General features: G+C 52.0%; 1 protein-coding gene across 4 annotated transcripts in view; it reads right to left on the bottom strand.

Moving 5' to 3' along the window:
• Nucleotides 1–10,502, bottom strand: part of Kcnt1 (potassium sodium-activated channel subfamily T member 1) — a 56,514-nt gene extending 46,012 nt beyond the window's left edge. For 2 of the 4 annotated variants that reach the window (XM_021641052.2, XM_021641050.2), the window contains exon 1: nt 10,232–10,475. In XM_021641052.2, coding sequence (XP_021496727.1) covers nt 10,232–10,326 — 95 coding nt within the window. In that variant the 5' untranslated portion in view covers nt 10,327–10,475. Of the gene's footprint in view, nt 1–10,231 lie in introns of all 4 variants that reach the window. The other 2 variants (XM_021641051.2, XM_021641049.2) reach the window with 2 other exon arrangements.
• Between the last annotated feature and the right edge of the window lie 1,713 nt (nt 10,503–12,215).

Here is a 12,215-nt window from a genome sequence, read left to right as displayed (position 1 = left end):
TATGAAGTGAGGCAAAGAAGGAAGATGGGTGCCAGGTGCCAGGCTTGAATAGTCTGTAGCCCTTAGGCTCCATGGGATGAATGCCATAGAAACCAAGGAATAAATGATCCCCCTTTTAGGATGACATTTAGGATCCCCTACAGACATTGTAAGTAGCCTTACAGGACAACTGCAGTTGCTCCCTGTGGATGAAGCCTGCAGGGGGCAAGTGATAAAATAACCACAATGCAGGGTGCAGAGCACCTCCCAGACCCAAGAGACATAAATCAACACAGAAAAGGACAGAATCCAGTTCCTGAGATCCCAGCCAGGACAGGGCACACCAGCATCACAGACATCTACAAAACAGTGTCAGAATCAGGGTACTAAGAATGAGGAGATGATAGTTTCAGGGAGATCAAGTACTGAAGAAAGAGAAATGAGGACTATCATACCCAGCTAAGATGTCATCCAAGTCTTCAGCAAAGCAGTGTACAAGAACATGACATGGCATTCCATACCTGAGAGAAAAGTAACCTTCAATGTTTGGCCTCTTCATCCTGGCCACCACTTTAGGCTAAACTGGTACGATTATAAATCCCGAGAATTCTTCCCATAGTTCCCTGGCAGTATATGGGTGGCAGCAAGTAGCTATCCTAAATTATACTGTTGTCCAGCTGGGGAGGTATCAGGGCTGTACCTCTCAATAAGGTCAGTCCCCTGAGACTGTCTCATAAAAACAAAACAAACAAACAAACAAAAAACATGAGCCCAGGGCATGCCCAGCTAGATGGCTTGGATACCCCTGGCAAGGATATTTCATAAGACCTAAAAAAGAGGGCAGGTCCAGAGCTGGGCACACATAGCCCTTCCCAGCTCTGGGGTTCTGGAAAGGCAGTGTGGTCATATACAGGGTGAGGAGAAAGGACATAAAAGCTGTAGGCTACATAACAGCCAAGAGGTGTTAGCGTCCTAGTGTCTATGCACAGTATGGCACAGGCCATGGGTCAGTCCACAGGAGAGAACACTCAGCCTCAAGCAGGGAGGGAGTCTGCCACATGCTAAGTGGCATGTTGTGGATGTTGTGCTAAGAAATAAGCCTTCAGAAAAGGACAGGTTCGTTGGGGCAGCACTCCATTTATATGAGGTCCAGAGTCCTTGGTTCCATAAAGGCATGCAGTAGAAGGTGGATGTCAGGGGCTGGGGCTAAAGAGTCAGTGTTTCTGTGGATGGGCAATGCTGGCAGCTGCACGGCAGTGTGAGTATGCTTACTGTACCAAATGAGAGAAAGAACTTTAAAGACAGAGAGCCTGGCTGTCAGCAAAGCCTAACTGCAGGCCACCAGGGCTAGAAGCACCTCACAGCTTAATGAGCACAAGGCTCAACCAAAGGAGCTCTGCAAGACCACATAAGTATGCTTATCTCCACAAACGGAGGTAGAGAGAGATTTTACAACTTAAGCTCCCTGGGGGCCCAGGCACTATCCCAATATTACAGAGTGAATCAAATTGAATCCAAAGAGATGGCTGGAAATGGAATTACTGACCAGACCAATGGCTCTGATCACATGGCAGAGGCAGACACAGACTTGGCGTCAGAGAGTGGAGGATACTCCCAACAGGTCTAAACTACAGGACACAGTGAATACTCATCCTCCTCAATATACTGAACTTGAAGACAAACAAAGGACATTTATGGACACAAGATGGGGAAGGATACCTATCAAGGGGAGCTGGCTATGAGTTTTCTTCAGGGAAAGAAGTATGAGGGATGATGGTCACAGGCAGTTCTAGTGGAAGAAAAAGAGAGGCAGAGAAATATTACACCCTGCTAAAATATCACCTAAATCCCAGATATAGAGATATCTCAGGTGCAGAACAGCTCACGGGAACATGGCACAGGCACAAATGTCCTTTTTTGAGAGGGTGAATAACTTCAAAGGTTATTTTCAGACAGTTCCCAGAAATGGTAAATTAAGTCACCCCAGAATGAAGGGGCACAATGGATGCCTGTGGTCAGCAGCAGCATGTGTAAGTGAATTTACAGCAAGTGTTAGATAATTATTTAAAATCTGGTTACAGAACAGATTGTGATGATTTTAAAGCTTGTTGAGTAAAGAGACTAATATAATTAGCAAACACTGGGAGTGTGCAGGCTGCTATGATTCAAAATAAAGATGCTCTGAGCTGGGACTATGGACCTGACACCATCCTCACTGGAGAAGGACATCCTCAGGCAGGGGTGTTCATGGAGCATTGCCAGAGATCAGAAAGTCACTGACTGGACAGAGGCCAACTGGAAGCATCAGAGGGGATGGGGACAATCGTGATACAGGCTACATAGGGGTCCTTTGGCTACTAGTGCTAGAAGCTTATTGGCTGACAGCATGTATGAATCACGTTGCTCTGGGTTCAGGAGTCCCATGGCCTCCACATCTGTTGGCAGGGCTGGTTCCTTCTGGAGTTGCCTTTTCCAGCTTTCAGTGACCACATCTGTATATCAGTGTGGGGTCTCTGAATTCCTTCATTTCCATTATCACATTAACTCTGCTTCTGTTCTGGTCCTCTTACCTCTCATTAGAGGACTCTAGATGGTAGCAAGCCACCTAGAGAATCTTAAGTACCATGTCACCACAAGGCTCTTAATCCCACTTGCAAAGTGTCTTCCGTACTGAATGATCACAGGCATCCATGATCAGCACAGTGATATTAAAACAAGGACATTATACACGACATGTACATATTCATCAAGTTGACAATGGGACAGGATGAGGCCTTTGAGTCTGTCAGGACCTTGAAGGAGAAGAGAGAGTTATCTCCCTGGGATAGCCAGGCAGCACTCGCCGAGGAGCTTCTTGAGGTTGGAAGCAGGGTGTGGGTGGAACAGTGGAGCAAGACAGGAGCCCTCATGAGCTAGCCTTGAAGGAGTGGCTCTGCCCACATCTAAAGCAACAGAAGATGGACAGGGGAACTTCTGGGCTCAGAACACCACCCTGCAGTCTCCCAGATTGGCTCTACTCCCAGGGAGTTCTCTCTCTCTCTCTCTTTCTCTCTCTCTCTCTCTTTCTCTAAGGTGTCCAAGAACTTCATGGGGCTGAAGACCCAGGGACAGCACCAAGGACCTACAAAGCTGGGAATTGCCTGGATTTGCTAGGTGATGGCTGCCCTGCCCAACACAGAGCTATGAAGAATCTCACACAAATCCTCACCTTGCCTTGAAGCACCCTTCACCCATCCTACTAGACCAGCCTGGTCAGGACACCTTCCTTTCCTGGTTCTTGCTATCCCCCTCTCCCACAATAGATCATTCCCCAGCAAGCCTGGTCCTAGGAGACTCATCCCCTAGAGGATGGGGACTTTTCTTGGCTACAAACGGCCTCTTTCTTAGGCTCTCAGGGAAGTCAAGGTTGGAAGGATACAGTTTCCACCATTTTTCTCAGTACTCAGGGTCAGCTGGCAGGCTGGCTCTCATTGTTTCTGGAAGGTGACTGGCCTTCCAGGAGGTTCCTACACCGTTCCACCTCATCCGGTATGGAGTGGGCCTCTCTTAGGGCATTTCAACCTTCCAGCATATTTCCAGGCTACTTAGTTCTCCTAGGAAAACAGCTTAGCCCCAGGATGAGGCTGCATTATCAGAAGCCAACTTCAGAGCTAGTACCATGGGGCCTGGCATAGCACGCTCCCATTAGTGACTTCCAGCTTCTTGGCTCTGGCCTCTTACGGAACCTGCAGCCACTGATGGTGATGAGTGCTACAGTTGGGGAGGGAACACAGGCAGAGGCTCTCTCTAGGGATCAAGGGAACCTGGTACAAACTGTGAAGTTCAGTGACTTCAAAACCACAGTACTGTCTAGTTTCTTTAGAGGTTCCCATCAGCTTTTTTATAGCTGCCAGAACTGCAACAAACTGAGCTGTGTCTTCCCAATTTCCTTTGCTGAAGTCCCACTCCCAGTGGGATGGTGGAGGGGGCAATTGGGGCTGAATGAGCTTTTAAGGTGAACCTCAGCACAGTCCTTGTAGGAAGAGAAGCCTGAACACACCCTTGTGAGCACAGTCAACACACTTTAACCCATCTACCAGCATCTGCTAGATACTTGTGGCCTCCAGGAATCTGATGGATAGTTCCGACCTTCAAGACCTATTTGTGCTAGAAGCTGCCTCTGAGGATTATTCAGTGCCTACCCATGACTCCCCACAGTTGACAAAGACAAAAAAACGAACACATGACCTCCTGTTTGCATTCAAATGAAGGAGCTCAGAGTGGCACCTGCAGCAGGCTATAGGAGGTGTGTGGAGAATCAGGGGAATCCCTAGGAATTGTGGTTTTCCTCTCCCAACTAATGATGATCTCTGTGCAACTTCACAGAGGACCCCCCCACACACACACATACACACACATACAGCAGCAGCAGCAGCAGCCGCTGTCACCCTCTGGGTTCTGTTTTATGCTAATTCAAGATGAATCTGATTTTGAATCATGCAAGCAAGTCACTAGGTTGTGAGCATAGGGCATGGGCTTAGAGGCCAAGCAATATGTCTAGCTGTGTTGGCTCAGAGGATGAGACGAGGAACTCAGCCCTGGAGATGCCAGACTCATTTTCTCAGGGTGTCTCTGGACCTCACAGGCAAGGACATGGAGGAATTACTGATGGAATACAAGTCTACTGATGGTGGTCAACTCAGGTGGTGTCTTCGATGAATGGGGACACAGGCCCCAGGGAGCTCCTCAGCGCCCACAGGTGATGAGCATACTCTCTTAACTCACAAATGTACCTTGTACTGACTCTTCTTCTTGACCCTGTGTTCTGGTCCCTTTATCCTATCCCATCTATCATCTGTTGATCCTGCTTGGACCTTTGTAGCCTGCAGGACCCAATCTCTGGGGTGGTGGCTCAAGTTCCAGAGCCCATGCCCATGCAGGGACACCAGAAGGAGGAAGGTGTAGCCAACCCTGGGAATACAAGGGGTAACATGGCTTCTCTGCCCAGGGCTCACTTCCAGGCTCTGTTCCTTGTTATGGAGCTCTGGGGATAGGGGGATATCAGGCAACTCCCTGTATATCTAAGTGTGAGACATAAGCAGCCCCACAACCCTGTAGCTGAGAGTGGAGCCATGAGGAAACCAGCCCTGCTCCTGGACAGTGACTGGAGAAGTCTCAACCTATATCTTGCTCAGGACACCTGAGAGTACCTGGAACATTCCAGAATCTTTCAGACTCCATCCTCATTCTTCCTGCTCAAATTAGGCCTTGATTCAATCATATAAAAGACACAAGAGGGTATCCACAAGGCACACTGACATCCAGGGTTAGCTCCTGCAGTCCAGGGAGCTGGCTCCTCTGATCCAGATGACCCACTTAACCTCACCTGAGCAACCCAGCCCAGAGATTAGGTCAGGGCAGCAGCACAAGGCCTGCCCTGCTGTCAGTCAAGCCTGTGAAGGGCCAGGGAAGCGCCCAGATGACATTTTAAATGCAAATTCCCATGGGAGTCAGCACCACCTGGTGTTTCCCTGGGCTCAGAAGCCTGGGGCAGGAACAGAGGTCAGAAACTCAGTGTGAGCCACTCAACTTGCTCTGCAATCTGATCTCACCTGTCAGGGCTATCGTCATCCCCTGTGTGCTCTCTGCTATGACGGCTCCCATATCCTGCCCCATCAGTTCATTTGATGTCTGCTCTTGGCAGGGCATGAGGCAGTGAGTTACCAGCTGGCTAGGTAACTCAAGCCTATCATGTGATATGGAGGCTCCAGGCCTTTCTGGGGTTCCTAGGGCCCGTGCTCTGGCCTTTCCTTGCTTGCTTCAGTCCTCATTGCCTGTAGATCCCTGCTTCCTTTTTGAACCCCTTTTGTCATGTTGGGCTCTCGGCCAGGCATAACCTCCATATCCCCCCACCATCACCTTGGCTTATGCCAGGAGAGACCTTCCATCCTTCCATCTCCCTTCCCATTTCAGATACCTGATGCCTACTCCTCTCATGTGTGCTAACTTGGGAGCCATAAGGGCTCCTGGTCAGGGCCCAAGAGACCCCCGAAGGAGAACCAGTGGTATCCCCAGTAACTCCTCCCACCCTAGAGCTACCCTTGAGGGCTTCATGCACAAACTCTTGTCCAGTGCTCTCTGAGCACCTGGTGCTTGTTCAAGGTGCAGCTAGCAGGCTACCTGTCCTGGAATGGATGTTGAGAGAGTGGCATGCAAGCAGGGATGCCAAGCAGAGGTTCAGAATGGTAATATTCAGTAGAAGGAACAGAAGTACAATGAGAGTAGGGATAAGCACAGGGCTTAGGAAGCTGTGGAAATGGTTGGGTTGTGGACCCAGGCTCTGGCCCCGAGGGCAAGCCTGTTCAAGAGTGATGGGGAAAGCACTTAGTTGGGCATCCGGCTATCCAAGGCACTTGTCAGGCAGCCCTGATGATCCTAGTGGAGTTCTCCACTCCCAGCTCAGCCTCACTCCATCAGCAGCACTGCCCAGCCCAACTCTACAGTCATTAACAATCTCAGTGAGTAGTTCTGAGTGCAGGCTGTCCCTCGAGGCACCTTTCTTGAATCTCTGCCTCAGAGATTCAGGCCCTGGGTGGAGGGCCTGCATCTCATGAGAAGGCTCCAGCTCAGTCCCCAAAGAGCATTTTAACCTACTACAGTTCCTGGCAAGCTGGGAAAGGGGGCACAACAGTCTTTGTACCCCAATGTCCCTGTCTTCAATTGGGGGTGCCCCCTGCCCTGGCAACAAGGGCAGTGTCTACCCATTTTTCTGGTTCTGTCAGAAAATACTCAATGCTGTTGCCTCAGAGAAGTGAGCTGTGGTCCACCCATTTTCTGAAAGCTAGGGATAGCACAGATGGGGCCTTCTCTGGCCTGCCATCTGCAGCAGCACCTTGGACCCTGAAGACTTCTCTTCAGGCTTGAACTGAGCAGACTAATCCTGGGACAAACCTGCTTTCATCTGTCTGGAGCTCAGCCAGTGGTCACCTACTGGGTCTCTTCTCCCTTTGGCTGGCTATTCTGAGCAGTGTTGTATTGCCCTGTACATCCAGCGGTGGTGCTGAAGCCTGAGTCTCCCTTATAGCCCAGGGACAAGACTCTGAGATTCAGACACTCCTTCAACACCATATCCTGATGCTTCTCATGCCATCCTCTCAGGGTCTTCATGCATTCAGAGGGAGGATCTGAGTCTGCATCCCCCAGAACAGAAAACTTGGAGGCATAGTTCCAGGTAGAAAGGGGCTCCAACATCCTTAAGATGCCTGGGTTCCTGGATATGACAGGAGCCACTAAGCTCCCTCTGACTACTGCTCCGCAGAAGATCTCAGGGTTCACACTCAGTGCAGAAGGTGAGAGTTTACCCAGGGTTACATGGGCTCCCAGTGTGGGTGAGAACTTAAGTCTGCCCCTCGTGGCCTGTGTGTAGTGCTCAGTGTGCCCAGGCAGGCATGTAGCCATGGGTGGCTGAGAACCTCCCTGTCAAGGCCTCTGAGGCTCTGATGACTCATCGCCAGTGGCTGTATTCCTCTGGATAACAGGTAACCACATGGCTCTTCCCAACTGCTTACAGCCTTCCAAGAGTTGGGGTGCAGCTCTCCTCACTTCTGCGCTGCAGCTAGCTATGGGGCAAGACGAGGGGGAAGGGAGAGTAGGAGGAGGCTTAGCCTCTAATCTGCACCTGTCCTGTGCTAGGGCAGCACACACGTACTTCAGATGCCCTCTCACTGAGACCACTACCCTGTGCCCTGGGGGTTCTATGTTGCACCATCCTGGCACAAAAGACCATCATCTACAGCCTAAGACCTCACCCCAAGACACTAGCCTGCTACCCCAGAGAACTCCTGAGAGCAGGCAGGGCAGAAAGAGCCTCCCTCCCTTTCTATCCAAGATTAAGCACTCCTAGACACACGGCACAGCTGCCTGGGTCATCGTCACACTTGTGGAGACATGCCCCCCCAAGTCCTATCCTTCACTTTGAGAACCAGTGATGGTGCAGAAGGAAGAGGGTACAGGTATGAGGAGAGAATGAGGAGAGAAGTGTATGAGGAGAGAATGAGGAGAGGGATGAGGAGAGAAGTGACAAAGCTCCTCAAGTGGGAGGGATGGCAGGACCTTTAGGCCAGGTTCCAAGCAGCAGGAGGGAACTTCCAACACCTATCCTCCCCACCCTAAGTTTGAAGTTTGTGCTCAGAGCTGGGTCTGTGTACCCACAGATGCTCTGGGGCAGATCTCAGCCCACAGTTTTCTGTACCACTGGCCTGTGATGAGAACCTGAGGGCTCAGAGGGGCCAGAGTCTAGAGGTCATGAGAGACCAGACTCAGTCACTCTCTGTAGCTGATAATGAAGCAGCTCCCACGAGACAGATGGTTTTAGAGATAAGGGCGAGGCTTGGAAGGGGAGGGAGATCTTTCAGGATGATGGCCATGTTCTGGTTTCTGAGAGTTGAGGGCTGTGCCAGATCTGGTTATGTTCAACTTTACTGTTTAAAAAAAGAAAAGAAAAAAATATATATATATAATTTTTTTTTCCACAATGAAAAGTACTGCATGAAGTGCCACTGACCTGACAGCGGTTTCTTAGCCCCTGGGGCTGAAGACAGCTGTTGCCAGGCAGACTATGGCTGCCACCCTAGGGCTGCCAACAAAAACTTTCACTCTCCATGCCTGGAAAGAAGGGATGCTGTCTTTCAGTTACATCAACCACAGTCATTGGCATTTGTCCAGCCAGGCCTAGGCACTTTGGGGAGACAGATGCTGTTTCTTACCCAGTGCCGGGAGAATCTTCTGCAGCCGTTATTTCCCAGAATTCATCAAATCTCAGTGGAGCAGGAGCCCAGCTGGGAGGGGGTGCTGACTTAAGATGTCAGGCACAGGAAATTAGACTCACAGAAGTCTAAGCCACGCCCTGCGAGGGTCCCAGGAGGGTCCTACAGATGGCGGGGCCAAGACAACCATCTCTCCCACTGTCTGAGAAGACCTGCTAACTAGACCACCAACCAGGGCAACCTTGTTGGACAGGTTTGTCTCTTACTGTAGCACTTGGTCCCAAAGCACCTCTAAACCAGGAGCAGGGACACACAACTGCAACCCCAGCACTCCAGGAGCTGAGGTGGGAGGATAATAAATCAAAGCAAGCCTGGGCTACATAGCAAGAGACAAGTGGACAAACACGCCCGCCTGCACAGGATCCAGACTCCTTGATTATAATCAGTGAAGACAAACACACACACACACACACACACACACACACACAAACACACACGGAGGGGGGGTGTCTGTGTGACTGACTGAACACCAGAGGACATCTGGCAGGATACAGTTTCTAGAAGGCAAAGCAACCGACTGTCAGGATCACTCTTTGTGTGCACTCCAGCTCTGTACACACAGTCCCTACACACTGACCTACTCACAAAAATGATTTCTTTTCCAGTTGTGATTTCAGCAGTTGGTTGTTTTAAGTGCTCAGTGTGTGTCCTGACAATTTGCAGGCTCATGTACTTTCTGTTCTAACTCAAGTAATTACACTGTTTGGGAGAAACGGCATCCCAGCCCAGGGTTGGGGGTGACATAGCCCTGAGAAGGTGACACACAGAAGTTTCTGACCATAAGCCTTCTCTTTCCAGTCAGCCGTTTCAGTCTGCCAGTGTCCTTCACCATCTTTCCTTGCTGATGTAAAAGCGCCTCCCCCGAGGCCGACTGCGAGAACACCAGTGTTTACCCAAGACAGATATTTGGGGAAAAGGCAGAGAGAAAGAGACGTTTCTTCCTCAGCTTCCTGCCAAGTCCCTACACTTACGAGTTATTCTCACAGGCTCATTCTGTTGATCCCTGCTTAAAGCACAGAGGAGAATTTGAGGTGAAGGTACGTCATAACACCTTCAAAAATGTGGCCACGCTGAAATGAGCCTGAAGGACGCTAAGCCCCCTGATGACTGCCTGGCTGGCTGCGGGGCTCCGCGGCGGCGGTCTGGTTCTGGCTGGTCCCCAAACCAGGGGAGCGCTGAGGCTGGGAATGAGAGCGGGAGTGCGCGCGGAGACAGCCCGACCCCTACTCCCCAGCTCCCCGCGCGCAGCTCAGCCTCGGAGCCTGCAAGCTAGCACCGGGGTCCGCGCCCGGCTCCAGGTCCCTGTGGGAAGAGGCGCCCCTGAGCCCAGCCTACCCAAAACTTCTCGCCAGGGAGGCTGGGAAAGTTGAAGAACGCCGTGGCGGCGGCTCTGAAGGGCGGAGAGGGTGCGAGCGAGGCTCAGCACCGCGGACAGCTCTGTCACTTACCTATCGTCGTTCGGGAACGGCTGGTCGCCCAAAAGCAGGTCACGGAATCGGTACCGTGGTGGCAAGGGCAGCACCTCCGTGTCCAGGTCGTTCATTGTGAAGCTGGCGGCGTCCAGGAGCACTTCCCCGCGCCGACTTTCCCTACGCAGGGCCGCCTGCAGGCACACGGCAGCGGCCCCTCAGCGCCCGCGTCCTTGTCGGACGCGCGCAGACCCCCGCGAGCCGCTTCCGGGACTCCGCGACCCCCCGCGGGGGCGGGGCGAGCACCTGCAAGGGGCGGGGCTGAGGGCGGGGCTCTGCGGGGGCTGGGCGCCTTCTGTGTCCTCAGGGGCCGCTTGAGGCACTTTTCCCAGGATGTGTGGAGGCTTGATGGGAGTGGGCATGGCTAACTCTAGAACAGTGTTTTCTTGAAGGTCCCTGGTCTTTCTTTGGTTGGCATGGGAGCCCTCCTCTTCCCTGGACCTGGGCCAGCCAAGCCTCCCCGCCTCCACAGTCGGCTCCAAGGCCAGTTGCTCAGCTTTTCTTCAGGTTCTGGAGCCAGCATCTCCACCCTCAAGGCGTCCTTGCAACCTCTTGTCACTGCTGGGTGGCAAGAGGCAGTTTCAGAAGAGGCCCTCTAGGGCCAATAAATCAAAACGCATGAAATCCACAACTCTGGGCTTCCACAGACTCCTACCCCAACCATGGGAGTAAATGATTCAGCGTGGTGACATGTAGAGTGTAGGGATGGGGCAGCCCATGCACACCAGCCGGGTCTCTACCCCAGTGGCCAGCAGTCCTTCCACCTTTCCTTTTCCTGTCTTCCTTTCCCTCCGTATCCATATTCAGCTGTACTCACTATAAATAGCACCTGGAGAGTGGCCCTCAGAATGGCCCCAGGCTCCAGTTCCCAGCCTCCTGAGGCAGCAGGCTAGGTACATCTATCCTGTCAGCCCAAGAACCCCAGCTACCTGCAGAAACCTTGCCCTACAGCATCGGACCCAGTAAGCAGCTTACATATACCAAGTGAGCACAGGCTCAGACCCACAGCCCTGATGGAACTGTGGGCAATGGCACAAGTTGGGGAGTGTGGTCCACCGGGCTCCTGACCTGACCTGAGGCCTGTGCTTCTCTAGCATGGCAGAGCTCCTAAGAGAACCTTAGCCCCAGGCTACCATCAGTCTAGCCTTCCAGCAGCCCATGGGAGAATGCAGTAGGTAGAATGCCTAATCCCCAACTATCGGCTGAGCACTGCCCCAACTTGGCTCAGCCAAGAGCAAAGAGCCCAAGAAGGCAGCCAGTAATCACACTGAGGTCCTCAGCACTAGCCTCCTGGGCCTGTTTAAGCTTCTCTAAATAAGGACTGAGGGGAAGGGGTTTGTCCTGTGTTTGTTCAAAGTAGGTCACGGGCTGTGTGATAGGCATGAGGGCAGAAGATGAAGAGGACATTTACCTCAGGCAGGGTTTGGACTTTCTCATTCTCAGGTTGGGAAGAGTGGGTGTACTCCCTGGGCCTCTCACTCCCAGACTACTAGCAGGCTAACAAGTGTGGGCATTCCCTCCCTGCGGAGGCTGGGGGATGCTCAGTGGCTGTCTCAGGCCATGGCCGCCAGTGGCAGCACTCACGTGTTTCTCAGGTCACAGATTTGACCTCCAGGATCTGGCAGCACTTGAAAAATAACATTTTCCTAATTGCATCAGTGGAGTTGCTTGTTTTTTCTTAGTCACAAGCTGGCTGGGCCTGGGGAGGTGCTGGCAGGTGGGGAACCACGTGGCCAGGGGTAAGGGCTATATTTCCTTTGGCAAGCCATCCAGGAACCACCAAGTCCCTAAGAGCTGCTCTCTCAGCTGCCCTAACCTTTTGGGCACTTTTTAATTTTTTTTTCTTGGCCCCAAGATCCAACGGGGGCCTGGGGAAAACTTCTGCTTACTCCAAGGGTCCCCAGGGGGAAGGAAATGCACCTGGAGTCCAGAGACCTGGCCCCACCCCCACCCGGCTGTGGTT

The sequence above is a fragment of the Meriones unguiculatus genome, chromosome 8 (genome assembly GCF_030254825.1).
Source record: "Meriones unguiculatus strain TT.TT164.6M chromosome 8, Bangor_MerUng_6.1, whole genome shotgun sequence".
In the NCBI taxonomy this organism is placed as follows: Eukaryota; Metazoa; Chordata; class Mammalia; order Rodentia; family Muridae; genus Meriones; species Meriones unguiculatus.
The sequence above is the reverse complement of the archived record's forward strand: the minus strand, read 5'-3'. Positions and strand labels throughout refer to the sequence as shown.